This window comes from Aegilops tauschii, chromosome 6 (assembly GCF_002575655.3).
Source record: "Aegilops tauschii subsp. strangulata cultivar AL8/78 chromosome 6, Aet v6.0, whole genome shotgun sequence".
Classification (NCBI taxonomy): domain Eukaryota; kingdom Viridiplantae; phylum Streptophyta; class Magnoliopsida; order Poales; family Poaceae; genus Aegilops; species Aegilops tauschii.
In genome coordinates, this window is record NC_053040.3 from 108452657 (window position 1) to 108467051 (window position 14395).

At 47.7% G+C, this 14395-nt stretch overlaps 1 protein-coding gene across 1 annotated transcript; it reads right to left on the minus strand.

Moving 5' to 3' along the window:
• Positions 1–571: 571 nt before the first annotated feature.
• LOC109783837 (tyrosine-sulfated glycopeptide receptor 1-like) lies at positions 572–3467 on the minus strand. Its single transcript, XM_020342428.4, has one exon. The coding sequence runs from the start codon at positions 3122–3124 to the stop codon at positions 1025–1027; it is 2100 nt and encodes a 699-aa protein (XP_020198017.1). The 5' UTR covers positions 3125–3467; the 3' UTR covers positions 572–1024.
• Between the last annotated feature and the right edge of the window lie 10928 nt (positions 3468–14395).

Below are 14395 nucleotides of genomic sequence, written 5' to 3' on the forward strand. Positions count from 1 at the left end.
GGCCTGGGGGCCACGGTACTACAGCTCCTGAGGACCGGTACTACCGTGGGCACCTGCGGTACTACCGCACCGAGGTCCGGTACTACCGCGAGTGCCTGCGGTACTACCGCTCCCAGGAGCAGTACTACCGCAAGCCCAGTATCAGCAACCAAGACAGAATGCATAGAGGATAAAACGGAGGATGCTCCAAAGTGCCAGAGGAAAGGCGGTGCAAAGGATGAGAACGTGTACATGATGATTCCACCCGAACCTTTCCAAAGCGGACCCCCTCTTAATAGTACGGCTTTCCTACGACTCAAATCCACTGGAAAGAAACGTAGAAAAACGCCGTCTTCAATAGTCTTCGAGGGGCACCAAACCGTCTTGTGCCTAGCGATAAAACGTCTGAGAAGCTCAAAGCACACGATTAGTTCGCAAAAGCATTGTCATCAATCACCAAAACACTTTAGGGATAAATATGCCCTTACAGTGGGAGAATCAGTAAAAATAATTCTGACATGAAACAGTATATGATTGTTTTGAAATTAGTGGTTCCATGGTGTCTATATCTAACTTATTTACTTTAGCAGTTCAGGAGGATGCTTTTGGGCGATACACCCTACTTATGTAGGAAGAAATGAAGTCAGCCTGCACCAGGGGTGTACTTGACAACAACAGGGACACAAAGTTGGTCTGATTGGCAAGGTTTCTGGTTAGCTCTTTACACATGGCAATTTAAACATCTGACTCTAATATAAGTGTTAGAGTACTTCTGAAAATCAAGATTTATTTTTGGTTATCACCAAATCAGCTTTAGCTAGGAGAGAATGGAAAGAAATGTTCTTTACCAAATCAGCTTCAGGCAGGAGAGGCTACAAAGGAGACGAAAAATGACATTTTTGTGATAAGATATAATTGGAGCACCTCTTGTGTGCTTTCCCTGTAGATTCTCTTTCCTGGACTGCAGAGTCAAATTTTCTTATTTTCTGAACTCAATATTTACAAGTATTAACCATTTGTGAGCCGTGATAACGGTTACATGGTTTTAGCCAAAATGTCTAGATAAGACTTTCTGATCATATAGGACTCCTACTACAAAGAAAACACCGAAGGCGGTCATAAAGATGATGGCCTCACTACCAATCTGTTTTATGTGGTCAATGGAAACTGAACTTGCTTCTGCCGAACCACAATGGTTTGCAACCATAGGGCCACACAGTTTTTGGTTTCCACCAAAGCTAGAATCCGGAAACGTGCTAAACTGGCCCACGTTTGGAATAGTGCCTTCCAGGTCATTATTAGAAATGTTGAATCTGGAAAGGAAATGCAGATTGCTCAATGCAGCTGGAATCTTACCAGTGAGATGATTACCAGACAAGTCGAGCATCTGCAGGTTTGTGAGATTGCAGATCTGTTCTGGTATCTCTCCAGATAATCTGTTGGAGCTCAAGTTAAGTGAAAATAGTCCTTGTAACCTACCGATCGCCGCCGGAATCATACCAGTGAAATTATTCATGGCTAGATTAAGCTCTTTAGGAAAAGCACTGGGCTTGAGGTATTGCAGAAATTGGTTCTTGTTCCAAACAGGCAGCTCAAAGAATACCTTTGGTGCAGTATTATCTGATTCTAGCATTGGCATCTCAATTAAGGCACTTGGAATTTCCCCTGTAAGGCTGTTGTTTGATATATCTAGAGAGAACAGAAAATTTAGGCTGCTGATCCATTCAGGTATGGGTCCAGTTAGTTTATTGCCTTGCAAAAATAGCATCCCCAAATTCGGTAGCTTCGATAACCAATCAGGTATTTTTCCAGACAATGAACAATGATTTATATAAAGAACCTGGAGATTCTTGAAACCATCTGTGCTGACATCCTCTGGCATGGTCTCATGCAGGAAGTTGAACCCAAGATAAAGGGTGGTGAGGCTCCTGGAACTGCTAAGGATCTGAAGTGTTCTTGTGATATTTGTAAGAGAGATATTAGCAAGTGATAGGAATAACAGGGACTTCAGGTTGCCTATTTCTTCTGACAATTGACCATGGAAAGGATTGTAAGATAGCCGTAGTGCAGTCAGCTTGCTGCAGGAGTATATGCTTTCTGGAACTGTGCCGGTGAAGTTATTGGAAAGAAGATCTAGTTTTTTTAGATTGGACAAACTTACGAAGTTGACCTTGGTAAGTTCTCCACTAAATTGGTTTGCCTTGAGGTCAATTGTTACAAGATTTGTGCAGTTGCTTAGAGCTGCTGGCAGCTCCCCTGACATGTTGTTGTGTTCCAAATGCAGCTCCTCCAATCTCTTCAGATCACCTATAGACTCTGGAATATTGCCGCTGAGCTCATTCCCCCCAAGATCAAGGGTGACCAGATTTGTGAGCTTGCTGATGCCATCAAGAGCTCCTTCTAACCTATTGTTAGGCAACGAGAGGTGCTCTAACGAGGTTCCCTTGAAGAGTTCATCTGGAAGTGTACCACTGAGGTTGTTGTAGCCAGCACCAAGCAATTTCAGCGCCGAGCAATTACTGAGCCCTGGAGGGATGTTTCCACTGAGTTGGTTGAAACTGAGCTCAAGCACAGCAAAAGATGGCGTGCTAACACATGGCGTAGTTGGCATCTGACCAGTAAATCTGTTGCTGCTGGCATTAAGAACGACCAGGCTCTTCATCGCCTCCCATGTTGTGGATGGAAACCTGCCTGTAAACAAGTTGCTTGAGATGTTCAGTACCTGCAGAGGCCGCGCAGGGATTGAAGATGTCAGCTCACCCAGGCCTCCTGTCAGGCGGTTGAAGCTGACGTCAAGAACAAGGATGCTGCTGGATGACACTAATTCCAGTGGCAAGCCACCAGATAGCGAGTTCCGGGACAGGTTGAGGCGCAAAAGCCCGGTGAGGTTGCCAAGCAACGGCGAGATGGGCCCCTCAAGGCCTCGAGAAGCCAGCAAAACATCAGTGACCTTCCTATCTTGGTTGCAGGTGATCCCTTCCCATGTGCAGCAGTCGGTGTCGTGCCGCCACGATGCCGTGAGGCCGCCGTCCCGCGAGAGCCCGGCAAGGAGCTGGAGAAGGGAGCTCTTCTCCTGCTCGGTGCAGGAGCTGGTGGGAGAGACCAAATAGACCAGCAGCACCAGAGCCAAGCTAAACGAAGCCATGGTAAAATTCTTGGTGTGCTTGTTGTATGAAATATAGTGGCTGCACGGTATTGTGGTGAAACTGGCAATGGTCTAATGAAGAAAGAGCGTGCGAACGGAACTGTCCATTCTGAAATTTGTTGTTTGACAGTTTCTGAAGCAGCTAATCGGATGCATCTTGCTTACAAATTATTCTGTTTGTGACGCACAGAAGCATGACAGCAGACTTTGAAGATTGCAACTGCACTCGTACTCCACTTTAGGACTTTGTGGTAAGAAAGAAAAAACCCACCCCCGTGTCGCCCTCCTCGGGCGACTCGGGGGGCGACTCCCCTTGCGCGCCGCCGGGCCTTCCCCTCACCCCTTCCCGTCTCGCCGCTGCCGGAGGCGCTCCGCCGGCGAAGCCCGGGCGGGCTCCAGTGAGGGCGGCGGCGGGGCTTCTTCCTGGGCGCCCTCCTTTCTTCTCCTTCCCTCCTCGCTGGGTGTGGCGGCTGCGCGCGCCGATCTGCGAGGTCCGGCGGCCGGGTGCAGCGGCGGTCCTCGGCGGTGTCGTCGGGCTGGCCCTGGCGCATGGTGGGGTGGTCGCGGTCGGCCGGGGCAGGCGGCCAGATCTGAGCACCGCGCCCTTTCCTAGATGCGGCGGCGGGGATGGCTGGCAGTGCCGCGGTGGCTGCATCCTGGCGGCGCGGCTGCTGGTGCTTTGGCGGCAGGGCCGGCGGGAGGAGGTGCGTCCGGTGGTTGCGTGCTCTGTCGGATCTAGGCTTGGTCCCGGCGAGCGGCGCGGGTTTGGGCAGCGGCTCGGCGTGGTGGCTGCTCTGGTCGTGGGTTACGGCGGCGCGGGGTGGTATGGTGGCCTCCCTGCTGCTTGGTATCTACACGGCAGCTCGGCGGTTCTGGCTGCAGCGACGGTTGGCTTCTCCGTCGGGGTCGGCTCGTTTGCAGGTGGACTGTTTCGGCCTTCGATCCCTCTCCTCGGCGTCCGGTGCTACTTTCGTCGAAGGGCTGGTCCTCTCCCAGCTGCGGTCCACCGCTCGTCTCGCGTCCCGGTGCTGCAGGACCGAGCTCGTCCCGCGCCCGATGCGGCTGGACCGAGCTCGTCTCGCGCACGGTGCAGCAGGACTGACCTCGTCCCCCTCTCGATGCTGCAGGACTGAGCTCGTCTCGCGCTCGGGGCAGCAGGACGCGTCGATGGATGCCAGTTTTGGCCGACCTATGGGTCTGACGCTGGGGGTCGCCCAGGGGTGCGAAAGGTGGACCTTTCCGCTCGTCTCTTTCGTTGGGGTGCGACGGGTCTCGGGTGAGGTGGTGTCGAGGTCTTGGATGCTGGGGCGGCGGCCCAGGTGGTGGTAGCGCGGTGCTCGTGGGCAGAGCCCGTGCCTTGGTGCTGCCCGGTCATCTTGGCCGTGTGGGCGGCGTGGTTGCCGGGGTGTGGCGTTTGGTGGCGATGAATGTTGGCCGAGGTGAAAACCTGTTCTGTCTTCGGACGGACCGGCGGCGGCGAAGATCGTTCCCTTCTTGAAGGCGTCGTCGCGGCTCTCATTGCCCGTCATGCGCCTCCGGGGAAACTCTGATCTTTGGATCGGGCGGTGGCGGCGCTCCGGTGTCGTTCCCTTCCTGAAGGCGCCGCCTTGGAGCGCATGGTTCGTCATATATAACTTCATCATTGCGTGGTGGTAGTACTAGGGGTGGTGTTGCTGCGCTCAGCGCCTATGTATCCTGCCTTGGGTGTGTGCGTGTGTTGTGGTGGCGTGGCGTGTGTTTGTACTGGGTGCTTGTTGATTGGTGCTTTATATATAAAGCGAGGCGAAAGCCTTTTTCGGTAGGGAGCTACTCGAGTTCTTATTGCTTTGTAAAAAAAGTCCACCTCACAGAGTCACAGTTTCCCACTTGGAAGGAGACGATCGTCAGTTGACGGGCATGTGTCTGAGCGCTTACGTAGAAGCTCATCTCTGATTCTCTTCTTTTGAGTTATAATTATTTGACATCAACCAAAATCTCACTAAAACGACCAAATGGGTGAAGGTGGACTTTAGAAGGAGAAAGAAGGCCTCGAGGAGGGAGAAAAACCCTTTGGACATGGAATAAGAGTGGCCGGAGGCGATTTCAGAGTCAAATAAGGGTAAAGTCAACATTATTTACTCCAGCTCTCTCAACTTCAATAGAATGCTACTGGATTCTCGTGAGGCTGCCATCCCGAGAGAGCGGCGAGGAGCTGGAGAAGGGAGCTATTCTCCAGCTCGGTGCAGGCAGGAGCTTGTCGGAGAGACCAAAAAGAGCAGCAACACCAGAGCCAAGCTAAATGACGGCATGTTAAAATTCTTAGTGTACTTGTGTGAAAAATAGTGGATGCACGATGTTGTGGTGAAACTAGCAACGGTTTAGTGAAGAAAGAGTGTGCGAACGGAACTGTCCATTCTGAATATTTTTGTTGACAGTTTCCTGAAACTGTCCATTCCGAACGCATACTAAACTGCCATTTCCTAAATAAAAAATAAGAGCTGTCCATTCGGATTCTGTCAGTTTTGCCATATACTCCCTCCGGTCCTAAATATAAGTCTTTGTAGAGATTTCACTAGATGGACTGCATACGGAGCAAAATGAATGAATCTAAACTTGAAATGCATCTATATACATCCGTATGTAGTTCATAGTGAAATTTCTACAAAGACTTATATTTAGGAACGGAGGGAGTATTTTCTGTTGGAATTTTCGGTGATGTCATTTTGATGCGACCTATTTTTTCCAGAGTTGCTAATAATATACCGTGTTAAGTCGAGTGCCGAATACCGGTGTCTCACTGGTAGTCGAGTGGCTAATAATATTTCGTGTCAAGTAGAGTGTCATTGTATTTCAATGGGAGTGCATATATATCATGGATCATTGTACAGGTGGCTAATAACATTTCCTTTTAAATCGAGCGTGGATGCTATTAAGGTTTGCTGCTACTCAGATGCAATCTTCTCTTACAAATTATTCTGATCATTATGACGTACAAAAACATGACAACAGGCTTTGAAGATTGCAACTGCACGCCGTACCACTTTACGACTTTGTGGAGGTCTCAAATTCTTACTGCTTTGTACAAAAAGTCCACCTCAAATTCCTAGTATTGCTTTGTGCAAAAAGTCCACCCAAGAGAGTCACGGTTCCCCACTTGGAAGGAGACGATCGTCAGCTGAGGGGCATGTTGTTTTCTTCGAAGATTGTGATCTCATCAGACATAACCCAAATTTTCATTGTGAAAAGACCAAACAGGTGAAGATGAACTTCAAATAGGGAAAGCAGGTCTCGAGTAGAGAGATGAACCCTTTGCACACTAGCTAAAGGCGATTTCAGTATAAAAGAAGTTAAGTAAAAATATTTAGCTTATTCTCTCAACTTCAATTGATCGCTGCTGGGTTTAATATATTTAATATGACTTAGTGATTGGAACACCTATCAGTATAACTTCTAAAAGGTTATTAAAAGGGGGGTAATTTTAATGGGCATGTGTTCTTTTCTAGGTAGTAGTAGTAGGTAAGTTAAAAGGGAAACACGTTGCCTATAATGTTGTAATTCAGAATCAAATTTTGTGATAACCATAGTTTTTACATACTTCCGTGTTGTTTATTGTTCACATTTGGACTGAGCTTATATAGTTGAGATAGCTCATTTTAGTGTGTCATGCTTTGTCAATATCTATTGCGGGGCTTATCATTTTTTGTTTCTAGAGTTGTCAATCTCTCAGTTAAACAACTTACCGGAAACACAAAACATCAATCTCTCAGTTGGTATGAAATTCTAAATTCTTTTTTACTTCCACATGCACATATGTGGTCTCTAGGTTAAGATATGTACAGTTGTGTTTATAAACGAGAATCAGTTTGAGGGAAGACGCCTCTCAAGGGGCGATCGGCTCATATATTTATAGCAAGATTACAAGCCTTGGAGACCAAGAAAGAATCCTATATGCGTATATGTACAACCGTATACAAACGGAATACGCGTGGTTAGCTATACAAAATCATACTCTAACATCCCCCGCAGTTTGTGCGTCGGACGAACGCATAAACTGTACTGAAAATCCTCGAAGAGGTGTGACGGCAAGCCCTTCGTCATGATATCGGCAAACTGCTGCGAAGACGGCACGTGAAGAACCCGAATCTGACCGAGAGACACCTTCTCACGAACGAAGTGGATGTCAATCTCGATGTGCTTCGTGCGGCGATGCTGGACCGGGTTACAGGCCATGTAAACAGCACTGACGTTATCACAGAAGACAACAGTCGCGGACGGAAGGGGACGATGAAGCTCGAGAAGAAGCTGGCGAAGCCAGCAGCACTCGGCCACGACATGAGCCACGGCTCTGTACTCCGCCTCGGCACTGGAGCGAGACACCGTGGCCTGGCGTTTGGAGGACCAAGACACCAGGTTGTCGCCGAGATAGACACAGTAGCCAGAGGTGGAGCGTCGGGTGTCGGGGCAGCCGGCCCAATCGGCGTCGGAGTAGGTGGTGAGCGAGGAGGCCGGCGTGGAGTGAAGCTGAAGGCTGAGGTCGAGAGTGCCATGGACATACCGAAGAATCCGCTTGACGAGGTTGAGATGTGGCTCCCGAGGGGCGTGCATGTAGAGGCACGCTTGCTGAACGGCATGAGCAATGTCAGGACGGGTGAGCGTCAGATACTGAAGCGCCCCCGCAAAACTCCGGTACTCAGTAGCATCGGTGACGAGTGTGTTGGAAATATGCCCTAGAGGAAATAATAAATTGGTTATTATTATATTTCCTTGTTCATGATAATCGTTTATTATCCATGCTAGAATTGTATTGATAGGAAACTCAGATACATGTGTGGATACATAGACAACACCATGTGCCTAGTAAGCCTCTAGTTAACTAGCTCGTTGATCAATAGATGGTTACGGTTTCCTGACCATGGACATTGGATGTCGTTGATAACGGGATCACATCATTAGGAGAATGATGTGATGGACAAGACCCAATCCTAAGCCTAGCACAAGATCGTGTAGTTCGTCTGCTAAAGCTTTTCTAATGTCAAGTATCATTTCCTTAGACCATGAGATTATGCAACTCCCGAATACCGTAGGAATGCTTTGGGTGTACCAAACGTCACAACGTTACTGGGTGGCTATAAAGGTGCACTACAGGTATCTCCGAAAGTGTCTGTTGGGTTGGCACGAATCGAGACTGGGATTTGTCACTCCGTGTAAATGGAGAGGTATCTCTAGGCCCACTCGGTAGGACATCTTCATAATGTGCACAATGTGACCAAGGAGTTGATCACGGGGTGATGTGAGTTAAAGAACGAGTAAAGAGACTTGCCGGTAACGAGATTGAACAAGGTATCGGGATACCGACGATCGAATCTCGGGCAAGTAACATACCGTTAGACAAAGGGAATTGTATACGGGATTGATTGAATCCCCGACATCGTGGTTCATCCGATGAGATCATCGTGGAACATGTGGGAGCCAACATGGGTATCCAGATTCCGCTGTTGGTTATTGACCGGAGAACATCTCGGTCATGTCTGCATGGTTCCCGAACCCGTAGGGTCTACACACTTAAGGTTCGATGACGCTAGGGTTATAGGGAATAGATATACGTGGTTACCGAATGTTGTTCGGAGTCCCGGATGAGATCCCGGACGTCACGAGGAGTTCCGAAATGGTCCGGAGGTAAAGATTTATATATGGGAAGTCCTGTTTTGGTCACCGGAAAAGTTTCGGGTGCTATCGGTAATGTACCGGGACCACCGGGAGGGTCCCGGGGGTCCACCAGGTGGGGCCACCAGCCCCAGAAGGCTGCGTGGGCCAAGTATGGGAGGGGACCAGCTCCAGGTGGGCTGGTGCGCCCCCCCACCAAGGCCCAAGGTGCAGGGAGAGTGGGAGGGGGCAAACCCTAGGTCCAGATGGGCCTTAAGGCCCACCCTAGTGGCGCCCCCCTCTCCTTTCCCCCTTGGCCGCACCCTAGATGGGTTTGGGGGCTGCCGCCACCCCTGGGGAGGGAACCCTAGATGGGGGCGCAGCCCCTCCCCTTCCCCTATATATACTTGAGGTATTTGGGGCTGCAAACACACGAGATGACCTCTCTCTTGGCGCAGCCCTACACCTCTCCTTCCTCCTCTCCCGCGGTGCTTGGCGAAGCCCTGTGGGATTGCCACGCTCCTCCATCACCACCACGCCGTCGTGCTGCTGCTGGATGTAGTCTTCCTCAACCTCTGCCTCTCTCCTTGCTGGATCAAGGCGTGGGAGACGTCACCGGGCTGCACGTGTGTTGAACGCGGAGGCACCGTTCTTCGGTGCTTAGATCGGAATCAACCGCGATCTGAATCGCTACGAGTACGACTCCTTCACCGCGTTCTTGCAACGCTTCCGCATCGCGATCTACAATGGTATGTAGATGCACTCCCCTTCCCCTCGTTACTAGATTACTCCATAGATTGATCTTGGTGATGCGTAGAAAATTTTGAATTTCTGCTACGTTCCCCATCAGTGGTATCAGAGCTAGGTCTATGCGTAGTTTCTATGCACGAGTAGAACACAAAGCAGTTTTGGGCGTAGATGTTGCCAATTCTTCTTGCCGCTACTAGTCTTATCTTGTTTCGGCGGTATTGTGGGATGAAGCGGCCCGGACCGACCTTACACGTACGCTTACGTGAGACAGGTTCCACCGACTGGCATGCACCAGTTGCATAAGGTGGCTAGCGGGTGTCTGTCTCTCCCACTTTAGTCGAAACGGATTCGATGAAAAGGGTCCTTATGAAGGGTAAATAGAAATTGGCATATCACGTTGTGGTCTTACGTAGGTAAGAAACGTTCTTGCTAGAAACCTATACAAGCCACGTAAAAAAACTTGCAACAACAATTAGAGGACGTCTAACTTGTTTTTGCAGCATGTGCCTTGTGATGTGATATGGCCAGAAGATGTGATGAATGATATATGTGATGTATGAGATTGATCATATTCTTGTAATAGGAATCACGACTTGCATGTCGATGAGTATGACAACCGGCAGGAGCCATAGGAGTTGTCTTTATTTTTTGTATGACCTGCGTGTCATTGAATAACGCCATGTAAATTACTTTACTTTATTGCTAAGCGCGTTAGCCATAGAAGTAGAAGTAATCGTTGGCGTGACAACTTCATGAAGACACAATGATGGAGATCATGATGATGGAGATCATGGTGTCATGCCGGTGACAAAGATGATCATGGTGCCCCGAAGATGGAGATCAAAGGAGCAAAATGATATTGGCCATATCATGTCACTATTTGATTGCATGTGATGTTTATCATGTTATGCATCTTATTTGCTTAGAACGACGGTAGTAAGTAAGATGATCCCTTATGATAATTTCAAGAAAGTGTTCCCCCTAACTGTGCACCGTTGCGAAGGTTCGTTGTTTCGAAGCACCACGTGATGATCGGGTGTGATAGATTCTAACGTTCGAATACAACGGGTGTTGACGAGCCTAGCATGTACAGACATGGCCTCGGAACACATGCGAAACACTTAGGTTGACTTGACGAGCCTAGCATGTACAGACATGGCCTCGGAACACAAGAGACCGAAAGGTCGAACATGAGTCGTATAGTAGATACGATCAACATGGAGATGTTCACCGATAATGACTAGTCCGTCTCACGTGATGATCGGACACGGCCTAGTTTGACTCGGATCATGTATCACTTAGATGACTAGAGGGATGTCTATCTGAGTGGGAGTTCATTAAATGATCAGATGAACTTCATTATCATGAACATAGTAAAAAGGACTTTGCAAATTATGTCATAGCTTGCGCTTTAGTTCTACTGTTTAAGATATGTTCCTAGAGAAAATTTAGTTGAAAGTTGGTAGTAGCAATTATGCGGACTGGGTCCGTAAGCTGAGGATTGTCCTCATTGCTGCACAGAAGGCTTATGTCCTTAATGCACCGCACGGTGTGCTGAACCTCAGCGTCGTCTGTAGATGTTGCGAAACATCTGACATACACGTTTTGATGACTACGTGATAGTTCAGTGCGTAATACTAACGGTTTAGAATTATGGCACCAAAGACGTTTTGAAACGTCGCAGAACATATGAGATGTTCCGAAGACTGAAATTGGGATTTCAGACTAGTGCCCACGTCAAGAGGTATGAGACCCCTGACAAGTTTCTTAAGCCTGCAAACTAAGGGAGAAAAGCTCAATCGTTGAGCATGTGCTCAGATTGTCTGAGTACCACAATCGCTTGAATCAAGTGGGAGTTAATCTTCCAGATGAGATGGTGATGGTTCTCCATAGTCACTGCCACCAAGCTATTGGAGCTTCGTGATGAACTATAACATATCAGGGATAGATGATGATGATCCTTGAGCAACTCGCGATGTTTGACACCGCGAAAGTAGAAATCAAGAAGGAGCATCAATTGTTGATGGTTAGTAAAACCACTAGTTTCTAGAAGGGCAAGGGCAAAAGGGATACTTCTTGAAACAGCAAATCATTTGCTGCTCTAGTGAAGAATCCCAAGGTTGAACCCAAACCCGAGACTAAGTGCTTCTGTAATGAGGGGAACGGTCACTGAAGCAGAACTACCCTAGATACCTGGTAGATGAGAAGGCAAGCAAGGTCGACAGAAGTATATTGGATATACATTATATGAATGTGCACTTTACTAGTACTCCTAGCAGCACCAGGGTATTAGATACCGGTTCGGTTGCTAAGTGTTAGTAACTCGAAATAAAAGTTGCGGAATAAACGGAGACTAGCTAAAGGTGAGATGACGATCTGTGTTGGAAGTGTTTCCAAGGTTAATGTGATCAAGCATCGCATGCTCCCTCTGCCATCGAGATTGGTGTTAAACCTAAATAATTGTTATTTGGTGTTTGCGTTGAGCATAAACATGATTGGATTATGTTTATCGCAATACGGTTATTCATTTAAGGAGAATAATGGTTACTCTGTTTATTTGAATAATACCTTCAATGGTCTTGCACCTAAAATGAATCTCGATCGCAGTGATACACATGTTGGTGTCAAAAGAAATAAAATAGTAATGATAGTACCACATACTTGTGGCACTGCCATTTGAGTCATATTGGTATAGAACGCATAAAGAAGCTCCATGTAGATGGATCTTTGGACTCACTCGTTTTTGAAAAGATTGAGACATGCGAACCATGTCTATTGGTATATGTGCATGAAGAAACTCCATGCAGATGGATCGTTTGGACTCACTTGATTTTGAATCACTTGAGACATGCAAATCATACCACATGGGCAAGATGACTAAAAAGCCTCGTTTTCAGTAAGATGGAACAAGAGAGCAACTTGTTGGAAGTAATACATTTTGATGTATGCAGTCCAATGAGTGTTGAGGCATGCAGTGGACATCGTTATGTTCTTACTTCACAGATGATTTGAGTAGATGCTGAGTGTATTTACTTGATGAAACACAAGTCTGAATTATTGAAAGGTTCAAGTAATTTCAGAGTGAAGTTGAAGATCGTCGTGACAAGAGGATAAAATGTCTGTGATATGATCATAGAGATGAATATCTGAGTTACGAGTTTGGCACACAATTAAGAAATTGTGGAAATTGTTTCACGACTAATACCGCCTGGAACACCATATTGTGATGGTGTGTCCGAACATCATAACTGCACCCTATTGGATATGGTGCATACCATGATGTCTCTTATCGAATTACCACTATCGTTTATGGGTTAGGCATTAGAGATAACCGCATTCACTTTAAAAAGGGCACCACGCAATTCCGTTGAGACGACACCGTTTAGAGAAACCTAAGTTGTCGTTTCTTAAAAGTTTGGGGCTGCGACGCTTATGTGAAAAAGTTTCAGGCTGATAAGCTCGAACCCAAAGCGGATAAATGCATCTTCATAGAATACCCAAAACAGTTGGGTATACCTCCTATTTCAGATCTGGAAGCAAAAGTGATTGTTTCTAGAAACGAGTCCTTTCTCGAGGAAAAGTTTCTCTCGAAAGAATTGAGTGGGAGGATAGTGGAGACTTGATGAGGTTATTGAACCATGACTTCAACTAGTGTGTAGCAGGGCACAGGGCAAAACTCCGGTACTCAGTAGCATCGGTGACGAGTGTGTTGGAAATATGCCCTAGAGGAAATAATAAATTGGTTATTATTATATTTCCTTGTTCATGATAATCGTTTATTATCCATGCTAGAATTGTATTGATAGGAAACTCAGATACATGTGTGGATACATAGACAACACCATGTCCCTAGTAAGCCTCTAGTTAACTAGCTCGTTGATCAATAGATGGTTACGGTTTCCTGACCATGGACATTGGATGTCGTTGATAACGGGATCACATCATTAGGAGAATGATGTGATGGACAAGACCCAATCCTAAGCCTAGCACAAGATCGTGTAGTTCGTCTGCTAAAGCTTTTCTAATGTCAAGTATCATTTCCTCAGACCATGAGATTGTGCAACTCCCGGATACCGTAGCAATGCTTTGGGTGTACCAAACGTCACAACGTAACTGGGTGGCTATAAAGGTGCACTACAGGTATCTCCGAAAGTGTCTGTTGGGTTGGCACGAATCAAGACTGGGATTTGTCACTCCGTGTAAACGGAGAGGTATCTCTGGGCCCACTCGGTAGGACATCATCATAATGTGCACAATGTGACCAAGGAGTTGATCACGGGGTGATGTGAGTTACGGAACGAGTAAAGAGACTTGCCGGTAACGAGATTGAACAAGGTATCGGGATACCGACGATCGAATCTCGGGCAAGTAACATACCGTTAGACAAAGGGAATTGTATACGGGATTGATTGAATCCCCGACATCGTGGTTCATCCGATGAGATCATCGTGGAACATGTGGGAGCCAACATGGGTATCCAGATCCCGCTGTTGGTTATTGACCGGAGAACGTCTCGGTCATGTCTGCATGGTTCCCGAACCCGTAGGGTCTACACACTTAAGGTTCGATGACGCTAGGGTTATAGGGAATAGATATACGTGGTTACCAAATGTTGTTCGGAGTCCCGGATGAGATCCCGGACGTCACGAGGAGTTCCGGAATGGTCCGGAGGTAAAGATTTATATATGGGAAGTCCTGTTTTGGTCACCGAAAAAGTTTCGGGTGCTATCGGTAATGTACCAAGACCACCGGGAGGGTCCCGGGGGTCCACCAGGTGGGGCCACCAGCCCCAGAAGGCTGCGTGGGCCAAGTGTGGGAGGGGACCAGCTCCAGGTGGGCTGGTGCGCCCCCCACCAAGGCCCAAGGCGTAGGGAGAGTGGGAGGGGGCAAACCCTAGGT

What these genes read in the sequence shown, in the direction of transcription:
- LOC109783837 (XM_020342428.4), bottom strand. Translation starts at nt 3,124, where the DNA reads ATGGCTTCGTTTAGCTTGGCTCTGGTGCTGCTGGTCTATTTGGTCTCT.